Source organism: Budorcas taxicolor, chromosome 13, assembly GCF_023091745.1.
Source record: "Budorcas taxicolor isolate Tak-1 chromosome 13, Takin1.1, whole genome shotgun sequence".
In the NCBI taxonomy this organism is placed as follows: domain Eukaryota; kingdom Metazoa; phylum Chordata; class Mammalia; order Artiodactyla; family Bovidae; genus Budorcas; species Budorcas taxicolor.
In genome coordinates, this window is record NC_068922.1 from 31,069,908 (window position 1) to 31,083,481 (window position 13,574).

The 13,574-nt window shown below is 38.9% G+C and overlaps 1 protein-coding gene across 1 annotated transcript in view; it reads right to left on the reverse strand.

Annotated features, from left to right (window-relative positions):
• CUBN (cubilin) overlaps positions 1–13,574 on the reverse strand; it is a 265,197-nt gene that overhangs the window by 50,362 nt on the left and 201,261 nt on the right. Inside the window, exons 54-57 of the mRNA XM_052651051.1 lie at positions 13,228–13,415; positions 9,709–9,865; positions 7,999–8,148; positions 1,584–1,784 (exon numbers count right to left, since the gene is read on the reverse strand). Of these exons, the coding sequence (XP_052507011.1) occupies positions 1,584–1,784; positions 7,999–8,148; positions 9,709–9,865; positions 13,228–13,415 (696 nt within the window). The remainder of the gene's footprint in view (positions 1–1,583; positions 1,785–7,998; positions 8,149–9,708; positions 9,866–13,227; positions 13,416–13,574) is intronic.

The window sequence follows — 13,574 nt, forward strand, 5'->3', positions numbered from 1 at the left end:
ATGAAAAGTGCCCTATTCTCACTGCAGCAAGAAAGGTTTATATTTATTATATATTGTGATTCTAAAATTATAGTAAGGTTACTATACTTTGATGATATACTATCAATGGATGTGTTCCATTTACCTCTGTTAGAAATGATAACCAAATAGTGGCTCCCATTTAAGGTTATAAAGGTTATTTATTTATTTGTCTGTTTGTTTATTTTGTCTCAGCTGAGTCCACCTTGCAGAGAAAGCTATCCTCTATGCCCATAAGTATTTACGTTCTAAGACCTCTTAGTACATCTGCAGTGAGTTAAATGTTAGATTTGTGTAGCCATTATTCTATTTCATCTTGTACACAATTATGTGGTCTCTGAAAACTGTGCCTAAATAACTCCTAAATTTGTCCATTGTCAGGATCTGAAATTTCAATATCAATAACCCTGTTTAAATGAGACTCTCAGAGTAGATAACATGAACCCTTCACACAGTATTTTAGGAAAATGAGGGATTGAAGACTAAAAGAATATAAAGCAGGGAGGAAACTCTCCATAACACTAGCTGAAGCAAAAGAATAAAACAAACCACCCCTTATCCTTACTCAGCAGACAACTGGGGGAAGGAATGTTCATGGTTCTATTCTGTTTGTGCTGACAGAACCCCAGAGCCACACAAAATGATACATTACAAATGGGGTCAGGACTTGGGTTGCAGCTAATGTGGACACACTGTGAAGGCCTTCTTCATGAGTAAATAAACATTTTTAGTCTCCTCTGTGGATGGGAACGATAATTTTTTTTTAAAGAAAATGCTTTGACTTTCTACCTTTAGCAATGGGTTTCGTCAAGTAAAGATCAAACAAACATTCTGCAAGATCTTTTTCTGGCCCATGTTATTATTGGAGTTGGGATGACACGGGAGAAAAAATTTGCTGTTAGCAAACCAACAAAGTTTATTGCAGGAGAGGAAAAGACCTTTCAAAACAGGGAAGTGGAGTCTTATGATTTTCAAACAAACATTGATCAAGCTGTCTACTAAAAACTGAAAAGATCTTGGTAGCTACAAAGATCTTTGTCCAATCTGTGACTTCTCATCTTGCCTTTGATATAGAGAAGTTGAAAATTATCACAGAGTTTAATACATCAGTCTTTTTGTTTACTTGTGCTTTTCACATATTGCTAAAAAAAAAAAGAAGAAAAAAAACTCTTTCCTTCCAGGAGACTATAAAAACATCCCTTACATTTTTTCTAAATTTATAAAGCATTGCCTTTCACCAGAATAAAAGTCAAAAAAGTTACTTTATGCTACATATAAACATCTAAAGGTGGCTATTTATTCTAACTTAAATGATCAAAAATAAATCTCTATCTTCCATTTTATTTTCAAATAAAAGTAGTTCTGTCAAAGTTTATGAAAAAGGGCCTCCCCATTTTAAAAAGGAAAATACCTAAGTATTTTTAGACCATGTATCTAATTAATAACTTTTTCCCTTAAAGTCTCTGAATCTTCAAGTTGGTCATATATGAATCACAATTAAATCTCCTGTGGAAATTGCTCAAGAAAAAAAGAAAATTCCAAACTACATCATTACAGTCACTCACAAGTTATCCTATAGGAAAACTTGAATCCCAAGTCCGTGGTGTGTGCGTTTGAGTAGAAGTTAAGCAGCACTGGACCAGAGACGGTGAGAGGGGACAGGCTGTCCTCCCCACACAGGGTCGCTAAAGGCGTGGAAGACAAGTTGTAACCCCTGATGATGTGCACGCCGTCGTTGACACAGCTTCCCGTTACTGCGGAGTGAGCTGTTCAGGGCAGGGAACAACCAGAAGCAACATAAATAATAATCAGAAGCAATGTAAATGATCACACAATAATGTGAGAAAGATTCATGCAATTTACACAGAAGTTAAAATCAACAATCATTTTGATAAGTCACTATTTAACTCAGTTTCCTGAAGGTTACTCTTACCCTAGTGACAAAGTAAGCACAGGTATGAGGAAACAGGTAGACCTTCACAAGAGGTAAATCCTATTTTGAAACAATCCAGAATTTTCTTTCTTATAAAATGACTCCTTTAATTCCATGATTATAAATAGGAGACAGTTCTGCCTTCTGATTGACATGTGGCAATATCTGAAGACATTTTCTTTTTGCTGTCATGCCGGGGTGTGCCACTGGCATGGAGCGGGTAGATGGATACTGTTAAATATGCTGTAAGGCTCAGGGCAGCCACCCAGGCCCCCTGCCCTCTCACCACAAGAATGGCTCCACCCCTAATGCTAAAGTGCTGCTAGTGAGAAACTTGGCTGTAATAGTGAAGTTTATACACAGATAAGGGACTTCTACCATGAAGAGTGGCATAGAAATGCTTATAACTTGGCACAAATCTATGTCAGTAGAGCTCTGTGTATCACCTCACTGCATTAGATCCAAATATCACTGGTTCTTCAATGGGAAGACACTTGGTGACAAAACCATAAGAAGATAATGATATTAAACACTTTTCCATAATCATAGGGGAACCAATTGAATATACAATCAAAATATACCCAGAATTCCCAAGTGGAATATAGTTAAATGCAACTAGATGACTGTCTTCTAGGGAGAGAAAAGAACTTAGTCAAGGTTTAAAAAAAGTTCTTCAAGGAGCAAGATGTATTTCAAAGTTGAGTTAATGGCCAGGTGGTAGCATTCAATCAGACATGCGGAAACTTGTCAGGAAGAGTAGCTCCCTGAGATGGAATGACACTGTCTACATGGACAAGAGCTCATGTCATGGGACAAGGCACTACAGCCACTCTGAATTTGATCTTCAGTCTGTGATTTGATGAATATTTACTATTGAAATCTTTGAGTATGAAATAATACTCCATTATTTGTTTTTATGTTTATTTTCCATCCTCCCGAAAAACTATAAAGCATATGTATTATTTGAAATGGGTAAAGCTCTATCTAATGTTTTGAAATACAATTTTTATCACATTATTCTGTGCTTCATTACAGATAGCCATGTTCAATTCTGGATTTCATCATGATTCCATGAACTTGGAGAGAACTGAAAGGAAGCCAAGGATGAGTAATGCAGCAAATAATAGAAACTTGTGGAATTTAGATGCAGACTTTGATTTTCTTTCAGAGTCATAGAGAGGCAGAGATTTAAGAGAGGACTAGAAATAGTGGGAAATCCTTTTTGTTGAAATACTGTAATATTATAGATATGCTAAAGTCTTCCCAGTTGAACAGCAGAGGGCTCTCGGGAGAGGGCTGTGAATCAGGGGCAGCTCTGAGTAGCTTCAGGCTGGACTCCTCAGTGGAGGATGATCCCCTGGGAAGTAGAAGCAGGTCCTGGTACAGAGATCAGTTTGGCAGAGTGTGAAGGTCAAGGTCTTGTCATGCAGGCAAGCAAGGGACCTCACACTACTATACCGTCTCTGCTGGAGCTTGACCAATCTGCATGAAGCGTCAACAGGAACTATTTCAGAAGAACCATTGCGCAATGCTTTCTAAAGTCATGAATTGTGAAATGGGCCTACTTTTTGATTTCTTGAGAAACAATGGTGGAAGCAAAGAAGTGGTAAGTAGCTGCATAATGCCACTTTAAAAAAAATTAGTTTAAACGGAGGAGAAATGTAAACTAAGGTGGATGAAAGTCAATTATCCTGCTTCTTGGTGGGAAAAAAGGGCAAAAGGAAAAAAAAAAATCTGAAACCAAATTTTCTCTTGTTTTTCCTTTTGGCTTTCTATTATGCATAGCTTGTAAACCAGAACTTATAAGTTAATGAAGGAAAATTAAGGCAAATATTACATAGGATTTGCCAACCGGCTGCTCTGGAAGTCCACCTCTGTTACCTGTGGGACCTTTGAGACCATCTCTGGAAGACAGCAGAAAACCTTTGCGCGGTTCTCCCCATTTTCTGTGTCAAGGGACTACTCTCTATTCAGTTCTTATCAAGACATACTCTGGATCTGAGAAAAACTGAGTTTAGAATTTGCCTAGACATGGTATTTTTTAGTTAAGAATTCTAAATCCCTCATTCTCGCCAAGGTGAATCAATGTTATTACGTAATTTTAATGACAGAGAAACCAAGACACAGAAGGCAAAGGTTTGCCCTTAGGTTACCTCATCTGTGAAGTGTTTTCTTCTATAAAGTTAGAAAAAGAAGAAAAGGCCTATAATCCTCCGGGCACCTTGGAGGCATCTGCTTGGCCATGGGAATAATGAAAACAGAAAAATATACTTTTAGACTCTTCAATATTTGGGAAAGTAAAATGAGTATTTGATGATACCTGATTCCAAAATAAGTATAAACATTAAAGGTTTCTCTTTCATACTTTCTCATATTTTGTCTGTTTTTGCTGTTTTCTTTTTGACCAAAGTAACATTTTGAATTTGTCAAATCTCTATTTTTATTTCACAGTTTTGAAAGACACTGTTAAGAATACCAAGAACCATTTTAGTCTTGAGGTAACTTTGTCTTGTAAGAGCTCAAATAGAAATTTCTTCTATGACTTGTGACTTCCCTGAAATTTTTATAGTTCATTAGTGATCGTATAGACAAGTATGTAGTTCATAGAATGACTAGTATTGGAAATGTAATAATGAGGAGAAAGAGAAACCTAGGCCAACATAAAACACCATAACATGCTTTCAGAGCAACTCATTTTAGTAGAAAGTAGGTCAGTGAACATTTGTAACCTCTCTGTAGGAAAGGCACCAAAAAGCACTCAACTAGCCTGAAAGGTAAAATCTTTCCTAACCAGTTGTCAGTGTTTAGTAGACACAGCGTCTGGACAAGGGTGTTTCCCTGTAGTATTTCATAGCCTGGAATAGCTCATTTTTCCCTTGACAAATTCAACTTTTGTGTCAATGGACCACCAAAAAAAGCAGAAACAGAATGTTCATCTCCACCCAGTCAACATAGGCTCTGCTGGCTGCTTGGACTCAGAAGTACTTTGGACAGAATCTTTCAGAAACAGATCTATGGCCTCTAGCAGCTAGGAAGACGATGCTCCTTTAGACAGGCTCTGATTTTTCTTGAGAGCAATTCCCTCTCAGTTTTACCACAATATACTGCACATGAATTCTTGAGGCTCATTTAGAAGGGGGTGGAAGGTTATTTTTACTGTAGCTAATGGATCTGTAACTTGCTGATGGTATTCAATGAACTATGGTATGGATATGATTAATGATAAGAATCTAATTACAAAATAAATCTGATTAATGTTACCCTTTTGGGGAATCATCATGATTCATTTAATCTAAGCCAGAAAATGACTCACTAAGCAGTTTGGAAATGCTGAGTATGTGTAACACTAGAAATGTCACAAGACATCATCATAAGGATATGATCTTATACAAAGAGTAATCTTTTCAACTGGGCAATTGTGAGCAAATCCATCAGTAAAGAAGAAATCACTGAATCTGGAAAAATCAAATATCTGTTCGCAGGTAACTCATGCTAAGGGTGTGTCTGGAGATCCTGAATGGTGGCAGCAAAAAGATCCTGGTGGCAGCAAAAAGAACAAAACAATGGCCACTCTGGGACTTCCCTGGTGGTCCAGTGGTTGAGACCCTGAGCTCCTAACATAGGGGGCCCAGATTCTATCCCTGGTTGGGGAACTAAATTCTGCATGCTGCAGCTAAAACCCAGTGCAGCCAAATAAATACATTTAAATAATAAATATTTTATAAAGGGCCGTTCTGATGAATTATCGTTCACAAGATAAGTTTCTACAGGCACGATCTGACTTTCACAAGTACTATTTTATATTTTTGCAAAAATTACAGTGATTATCAGAAAGATTAAGTAGTTTGTACAAAGTCATGTCATTAGTAAGTGGCCATTCTGGCATTGAAACCTGTCCTAAAATATCCCCCATCCCAGGTCAGGTAGTCCACAGTATCTCAGCCCTTTACCCTACCTGGTCAACTAAACTCAGGGAGTTACTGTTCACCCTAAATATAGGTTGCCTTCTAATCATATACATACCATTGGTTTTGACAGTGCTGTGTGTGGCTATTTTATATAGTATATTTGACAGCATCATCTTTTTTTAGTCTAAATTATATTGCCCATCACATTCTCGTGTTTATGGAATTTAATGAGAACAAACGCACATATAGGTGCACAATCCAAGCCACATGTTTCTCCCTATCTTATTAAAATAACTTTTTCTCAATTATAAAAATAATAGAAAAGGTATAATGTATGGTGATGAATTTAATTAGACTTATCATGGGTGTTCTTTGGAAGGAATGATGCTAAAGCTGAAACTCCAAGACTTTGGCCACCTCATGTGAAGAGTTGACTCATTGGAAAAGAGTCTGATGCTGGGAGGGATTGGGGGCAGGAGGAGAAGGGGACGACAGAGGATGAGATGGCTGGATGGCATCACTGACTCGATGGACGTGAGTCTGAGTGAACTCCGGGAGTTGGTGATGGACAGGGAGGCCTGGTGTGCTGTGATTCATGGGGTCGCAAAGAGTCGAACACGACTGAGTGACTGAACTGAACTGAACTGATCATGGTGATCATTTTGAAATATATATAAATATTAAACCTTACATTGTATATCTGAAACCAATATAATGTTACATGTTATACTTCAATTTTTTAAAAAGTTTTTGATAGTTTTTAACTCATAAAACAGAAAGGTATAAAGAAGGAAATAAGTCAGACACAACTGAGCGACTGAAATGAACTGAACTGAACTGATCAATCTATGACACCATAGTAACCACTTTTAAAATACTGCTTAATAGCCTTACAGATTTTATTCCTACACTTTATTTTAAATTAAAAAATTGGATCTTTTATATAAGCTGCTTTACCTTCCCCTAATATGAATACTTTGTAAACTATGGACATCTTTTTATATTACTGGAATTTTGTGCTAGGAAATGCTGGGAAGATTCTATTCTACTTCTTAGTCCATTTTTACAGCGACAGACATCAATGCATACTTGGCATTTTCCAGCAAACACTTGTCAGAAACTACAATATGTAGAGATATAGGAAAACAAGGTCATAGGAAAAGGATCCAGTGAGAGAGGCTTTATGTAATTTATCAACAAATGAGTACTGACATGTCATTTTTATTTTTATGAGACATAAATTTTCTGGAGGCTGAATATTATAGAACATTTTGCCAGATTTAACTTTACATGCCATGGGAGACCAACCCAAACAGAAGCAAATTTTGGTTGGACAGATGAGGCTTGGCAAATGTACAAATTAACTGTGATTTAGAAATGAAAAGTTAATTTGTAAAAAATATTAAAATGACTGAGTGGTTGAAGGTGCCCATCTTTTCTCTGTGGTATGATACCACCCAATTAAATATCAAGTTGTGTCAAATGTAGTCAGAACCCAACTCAAACCACAGCTCCACTGGCCCCTTTGCCAACAGCCAGGAATAAGCCCAAAGGGGCACTATAGTTAGCAATTTCCCAATCCATCTGGAACTGATGAGGATGAAAAAGGAGAGGAAAGGGTATCTCACAGTTCTATTTCATGCAACTAGATCACAGATATTTATTAATGTCAATAATTCATTCACTCAACATTTATGGAGAACCTATTGATACTTTGACTCAGTGGTAAAGTTTCTCTTGCTAGTTAGTTCATTGTGTGTGTGTGTGTGTGTGTGTGTGCGCACATGTGTATGACTGTGTGTAGGTACATATACCTGTGTGGAATAAATGCAAATGAATAAATTAGAAACCATGATTAACATGTAATAGATTTCAGACTTACTTTCTTGAGGCCATTTACGTGATGCTTGTGTTCTTAAAGCTCTTGCATTTTTTTGTTTTTAACCTCTGGATGGAATATATAGGATGATATGTATGTTCTTCAAATACTGGATGGAATTTTATTCAAGTTTACATCAACTCCACTCTCGCATTTTTTCATGTTTTCTTCAAATGGTGATTTTTAGACAGTCTCGGCCTCTACTTATTGCTCGATCATTTATTTAGAACCAACTGTAATTTACATAAAAATAAACTTACCTTCCAGATGGAAAGACACCAAAGTCAAGAGGGTCACGGACAGGGGACTGGCCTCTATGACGTAGGTGCAGTTCATGTTGTTGTCATATTGCTTTGGGTAGTTTGGAGAAACGATATAACCTGAAGGGCTAGTGAAATTTCTCCCACATCCTACATGGGAAGAAAAAGGTATTCTCAGAACATTTGTTCTCCCAGACAGTAACTCTTCATCAGTGAGGAAAGCCTCACCTTTCCTAAGCTCTCTACAGCCAGGGTCCCCAGCCTCATGATCTGAGGTGGAGCTGATGTAATAATAATAAAGTACACAATTAATTTACTGTGCTTTAATCATCCCGAAACCATCCCCCACACCAATCCATGGAAAAAATGTCTTCCATGAAACTGGTCCCTGATGCCAGAAAGGTTGGGGACCGCTGCTCTAAACATATATTCTCTGAGACACTCCAAATGGAAGCAATAGCAACTAAAAGAATGGAGCTCTGATTTAAAGATAAGCATGCATGCAAAATTAGAACACTATATTTTTTAGAAAATGATGCAGAAGTTTGGGCTAAGTAGAAATTTTTCCACACGTCCACTGCAAATCTCTCAATTTTAAGATAGTAAATGATAACTTAGCAAAGATTGAAGAGGATTCAATACACTGAAGTTTTTAAGTACCCTATTATATTATAGAAAAACATGTTCTTCTCATTTACCATTGTAATATGCTGTAAAAATAATACCTGCTTTATAAAATGGTTAAATTTACTAATCCCAACTCTTTAACAATTTCTCATGTGATTCTCTGGTGTTAGAAATAAAGAGAACTACCTTTTTTTTTAAGCCAATAAAATGACATTTATTTTTCTATAACCACTAACTTGTTAATCCACACACTCCCTATCTAACATAGATAGAAAACATCAGTATTCTTTTAAACTGTTAGTAACACACACACACACATACACAAATACAATGAACCAAGTGAAGGCCTAAAATCAGGTCTGGGGTGCCTTTCATTAATTCCTTTACACCACCCTCTTATTCATGTCTGGATACCTGTTCACTGTGTCATTTCCTCCAATTCCTTTCATCAAACCTTTTCCTAAACAGTGGTTTGTAAATAGTGGCTACCTGATTTAACTCAGTCAACAATCATAGGCACCACGGTGTCTCAGTCCTGAGACCTCCACATCTCACTATCCACCTGGTAGGAGTAGCCATGAGAGAAGGAAGAGAAAATCCTTAAGAAGGTGACTTCCAGGTTGACTGGGCGTGAGAATCATCTGGGTGAGAAACTAAACATGTAAGTCCCTGGCCAGGGAAATTCTGAATTCAGACAAACTTGGGGTGAATCCCGTGTTTTTACAGCCCCAGGTGAGTCCCATGCAGACAGGTAAGTGCTGCGAGCCAGGTATGCTGATTGGCTACTAATGACGGCCTCCTGGACTTCGGCTCAATTCCTGCCCCACTGAGGATTTCAGGGTCCATTTCGGACATTCGCAAGTGGCACTCAGGCCTTCTACATCATTTCTCTAGTGAGCTACAGTTGAATTCGGTTCCATTCTCACTGAATTGGAAGGAAGGGTGCACTCTCAGGATCAGGTGATTCATTCACCCAAGCCCTTCCCCAGGGTTCTAAGCAACTGTGGAGCAGACCCTCACCTCCCCAGGTCTGCCCGTGGCAGCCACGCCCTTTCAAGGACCCCCTCGTTCTGTACTACTTACGGCTCACGAAGGAAGCAGAGAAGCCCTGAGCTGGGGCCTCCTGAGACTGGAACACGGCCGTGAAGACATTTCTGGGCGTGGTGATGGGCCCCGGGGCCACATTCCCGCAGCTTGTGGCTAACAGGGTCTGGCTGGACTCCTGAGTGTCTCCCCACACCTAACAGAGCCAGAAACAGGACTTAATGCCCCAGGCTTTCCCTGGTCAATGGTTAAATGTGCCCAGGCTGGAACACGATGGGCACTCAGATGTATAGAGAGCGAAACATAATGGTAAATAAAATGGACGCATATCTGCAGTATTTTCTTTTGCAAACCATTTAAGCTGTTTTGTTTTTTTTTAATAGCACAGCCCATTCTTGACTCTTCCAAGGAGACTGTGCTCATTTTTGTGTAGCTAGGCCATTTCCTCTTGCCTTCTCCTAGTTGACCTGATCTAGCTGAACTTGCCCAACCGCCAACTAAGGATTACCTAGCCCAAGAAGGCAAGAAGGACATTGGGCTTGGATTGGTCTTACTTGACTACTCAACATTTCCTTTACATTGAATTACTCATTCTAAACTTATCACTTGCAGGAATGTTCCTTGAACAAAGCCATAACACATCAAGCCGTTATAGAAATTTCTATTAGCAAATTGGCCCAGAGGAAGAAGTGTAAGGGAGACCAAATGCAGAGCACAGGTTTACTATCAGCTCTTCAAGGTCATATCATTTCAAGTGAGTTTCAAACACTGCATATCCTGCTGTTAGCTTACTGAAGCCAGATTATATTTGCCATGTATGAGATATGGGAGGTGCATGGGGCTGGAACTACTGAGAACAAGAGTGAGGATATTCTGCCAAATATCTAAGATCAAAATAAGCATCAGGAAAGAAATGTACACCCACATTTTCCTAACATCCCCTTTATGTCCTCCCACTCCCTGCCCTTAACTATCCAGGGAAACACTAAACAGAAGTTTTCTATCCACCTTCTGTACTATGTGTATTTTTAACTCTGTAAAATTATAAACATGATTTACAGAGAGATCTGCATATACTCTTTTTAAGGCAAAATGATCAGAGCTAAAACTTTTATGAAAGCATCTCAACTGTTTCAATAAGGAACTTCAAGAATCCTCAAAGGCTTATGCTTTCCTGAAGTCATTAATTATGGATTTGACATTTCTACCTTTTGGCCCAGAACATAGGTGTTATCATGACAATAATGGTAAGGAATTATTAAATATTCATTGCTGCTATGTCAGTCAAGATCTCATTTCATTGGCTCTATGACCTAGAACTCTTAAATATTAGATCTACAAAATGTTACAAAACTGGCAAAAACTTTCTGACTTTTCTTAAGGTTTGTACAGTTCAGCCTGGCTGCATGTGATATTTTATCACTCAAATGATTTTTTTTATTATGTTTATTGAGTACGTGCAGATTCACATGCAGTTGTAAGACATAGAGGACTCCCTGGTACACATTTCCCAGTTTCCTCTAATACTGACATCTCGTAAAACTATAATTAATATCATAACCAGGAGGTGGACTTGATGCAGTCCACCTACCTTTCTCAGTTTCCCAGTGTCACTTGTGTTCACACATGTGTGTGTATACATTTGATTATACACCAGTTTAGAGAGCAAGTCCCCTACACACGAACCTTCAAGTTGTGAACTTTTAAAGAAGCGAATGTGTGTTCACATGTCCAATCACATAAGTCAGTTCACATGTCCGGTATACATTGTCATTTGCCTGTATCCTCTACAAGTGGTTGTGCTTTCGTGGATTTTACTGTACAGTACTATATAGAGTACAGTAGTACAGCATCTTTATTTCAAGTCCAGGATGTCCAGAAGCAAGCATAAAAGCAGCGGTGATACAGTTGGTACTATTGTACTTTTCAAGGTACTGTACTGTAAGATTCAGTTCAGTTCAGTTCAGTCTCTCAGTCATGTCCGACTCTTTGCCACCCCATGGACTGTAGCACGCCAAGCCTCCATGTCCATCACCAGCTCCTGGAATTTACCCAAACTCACATCCATCGAGTCAGTGATGCCATCCAACCATCTCATCCTCTATCGTCCCCTTCTTCTCCCGCCTTCAATCCTTCCCAGCATCAGGGTCTTCTCAAATGAGTCAGCTCTTAGCACCAGGCGGCCAAGTACTGGGGCTTCCACTTCAACATCAATCCTTCCAATGAACACTCAAGACTGATCTCCTTTAGGATGGACTGGTTTGATATTCTTGCAGTCCAAGGGACTCTCAAGAATCTTCTCCAACACCACAGTTCAAAAGCATCAATTCTTCAGTGCTCAGCTTTCTTTATAGTCCAACTCTCACATCCATACATGACAACTGGAAAAACCATAGCCTTGACTAGATGGACCTTTGCTGGCAAAGTAATGTCTCTGCTTTAAAGATGTTTATTTTTTGTGTTTGTTTTTTTTGTATTATTTGTGTGAAAAGTATTATAAACCTAATACATGACAGTACTATATAGCCGATTGTATTAGCTGGGTACCTAGGCAAACTGTTGGACTAATGAAGAAATTCTTCAGTGCTCAACTTCCTTTATGGTCCAATGAGCATCAAAGAATTGATGCTTTTGAACTGTGGTGCTGGAGAAGACTCTTGAGAGTCCCTTGGACTGCAAGGATATCAAACCAGTCCACCCTAAAAGAAATCAGTCTTGAGTATTCATTGGAAGGACTGATGCTGAAGCTGAAGCTCCAATACTTTGGCCACCTGATGCAAAGAACTGACTCTTTGGAAAAGACCCTGATGCTGGGAAATAATGAAGGCAGGAGGAAAAGGGACTACAGAGGATGAGATGACTGGATGGCATCACTGACTTGATGGACATGAGTTTGAGCAAGCTCCAGGAGTTGGTGATGGACAGGGAAGCCTGGCGTGCTGTAGTCCATGGGGTTGTGAGAAGTCAGACATGACTGAGTGACTGAACTGAACTGTACTGAATGAACAAACTGGACCTATAAACACACTCTTCGGATGGAACTCATTCATACATAGGGGACTTACTGTACCATCACCTTCAAGATACCGAGCAGCTCAACTCCGAGGCTCCCCAGAGCTGCCACTTCTACTCATTGAGTAGTTTATATATTTCAAGTATTGAGTACTATTTATGTTATTATATCATATCACCGCTAATGCTAAGAACATTCCTACTAAAGTAGGAATTATTCTCTTTATTTTACAGTTGAGTGATTTAAAGCCAAAATGTTTAATTGGCTCAGAGAGGAACATGGAGGCGGTAAATGCAAAGGAGGTGGAGTCCAGGCCAGTGTTCTTTCCACTAAAAGGTGTACAGGCCCTCAGAGAAAGAACATAGAAGATGCAACAAAGCATTTTTTTAAACTCCCAGTGGTTGAGGTTTCTCACTTTTTCATTCAAGAAATCCAAGCAGTGCAATTGTCCTTCTCCTACTTTGAGAGCAATGAGTCATTTCTAGTCTAAACATTTACGTTCCTGAAACCAGCTTGGCTCCAATTAAATACACAAGCACACTGACCTTCACAAAGCTGTTCTGACACTGTCCATCCCCACTGGGGATGAGGAAGTTGTTGTCAAAGCTGATCTCCAAGTGTTTACTTTGGTGTGTAATGACTGTCCAGGAACATCTGCTGTTCTCGGGAAAATTCTGAGGCCAGTGAGGGGATCTGATTGTACCATTGTTCGAATGAAGTACTCCACCACAGCCTGAAAAATTGTCATGGAAATAGTCATCACCTTGTGAAGAATGTAACAATTTTGGTAAACCTAAGTCTTTTGGAGAAGACATGTTTCTAAATGAGATTTCAGTGCATCTCTCCTTACATATGAGTCTCTGACCCTCGGGGCAGGTCCACAGCAAGGACT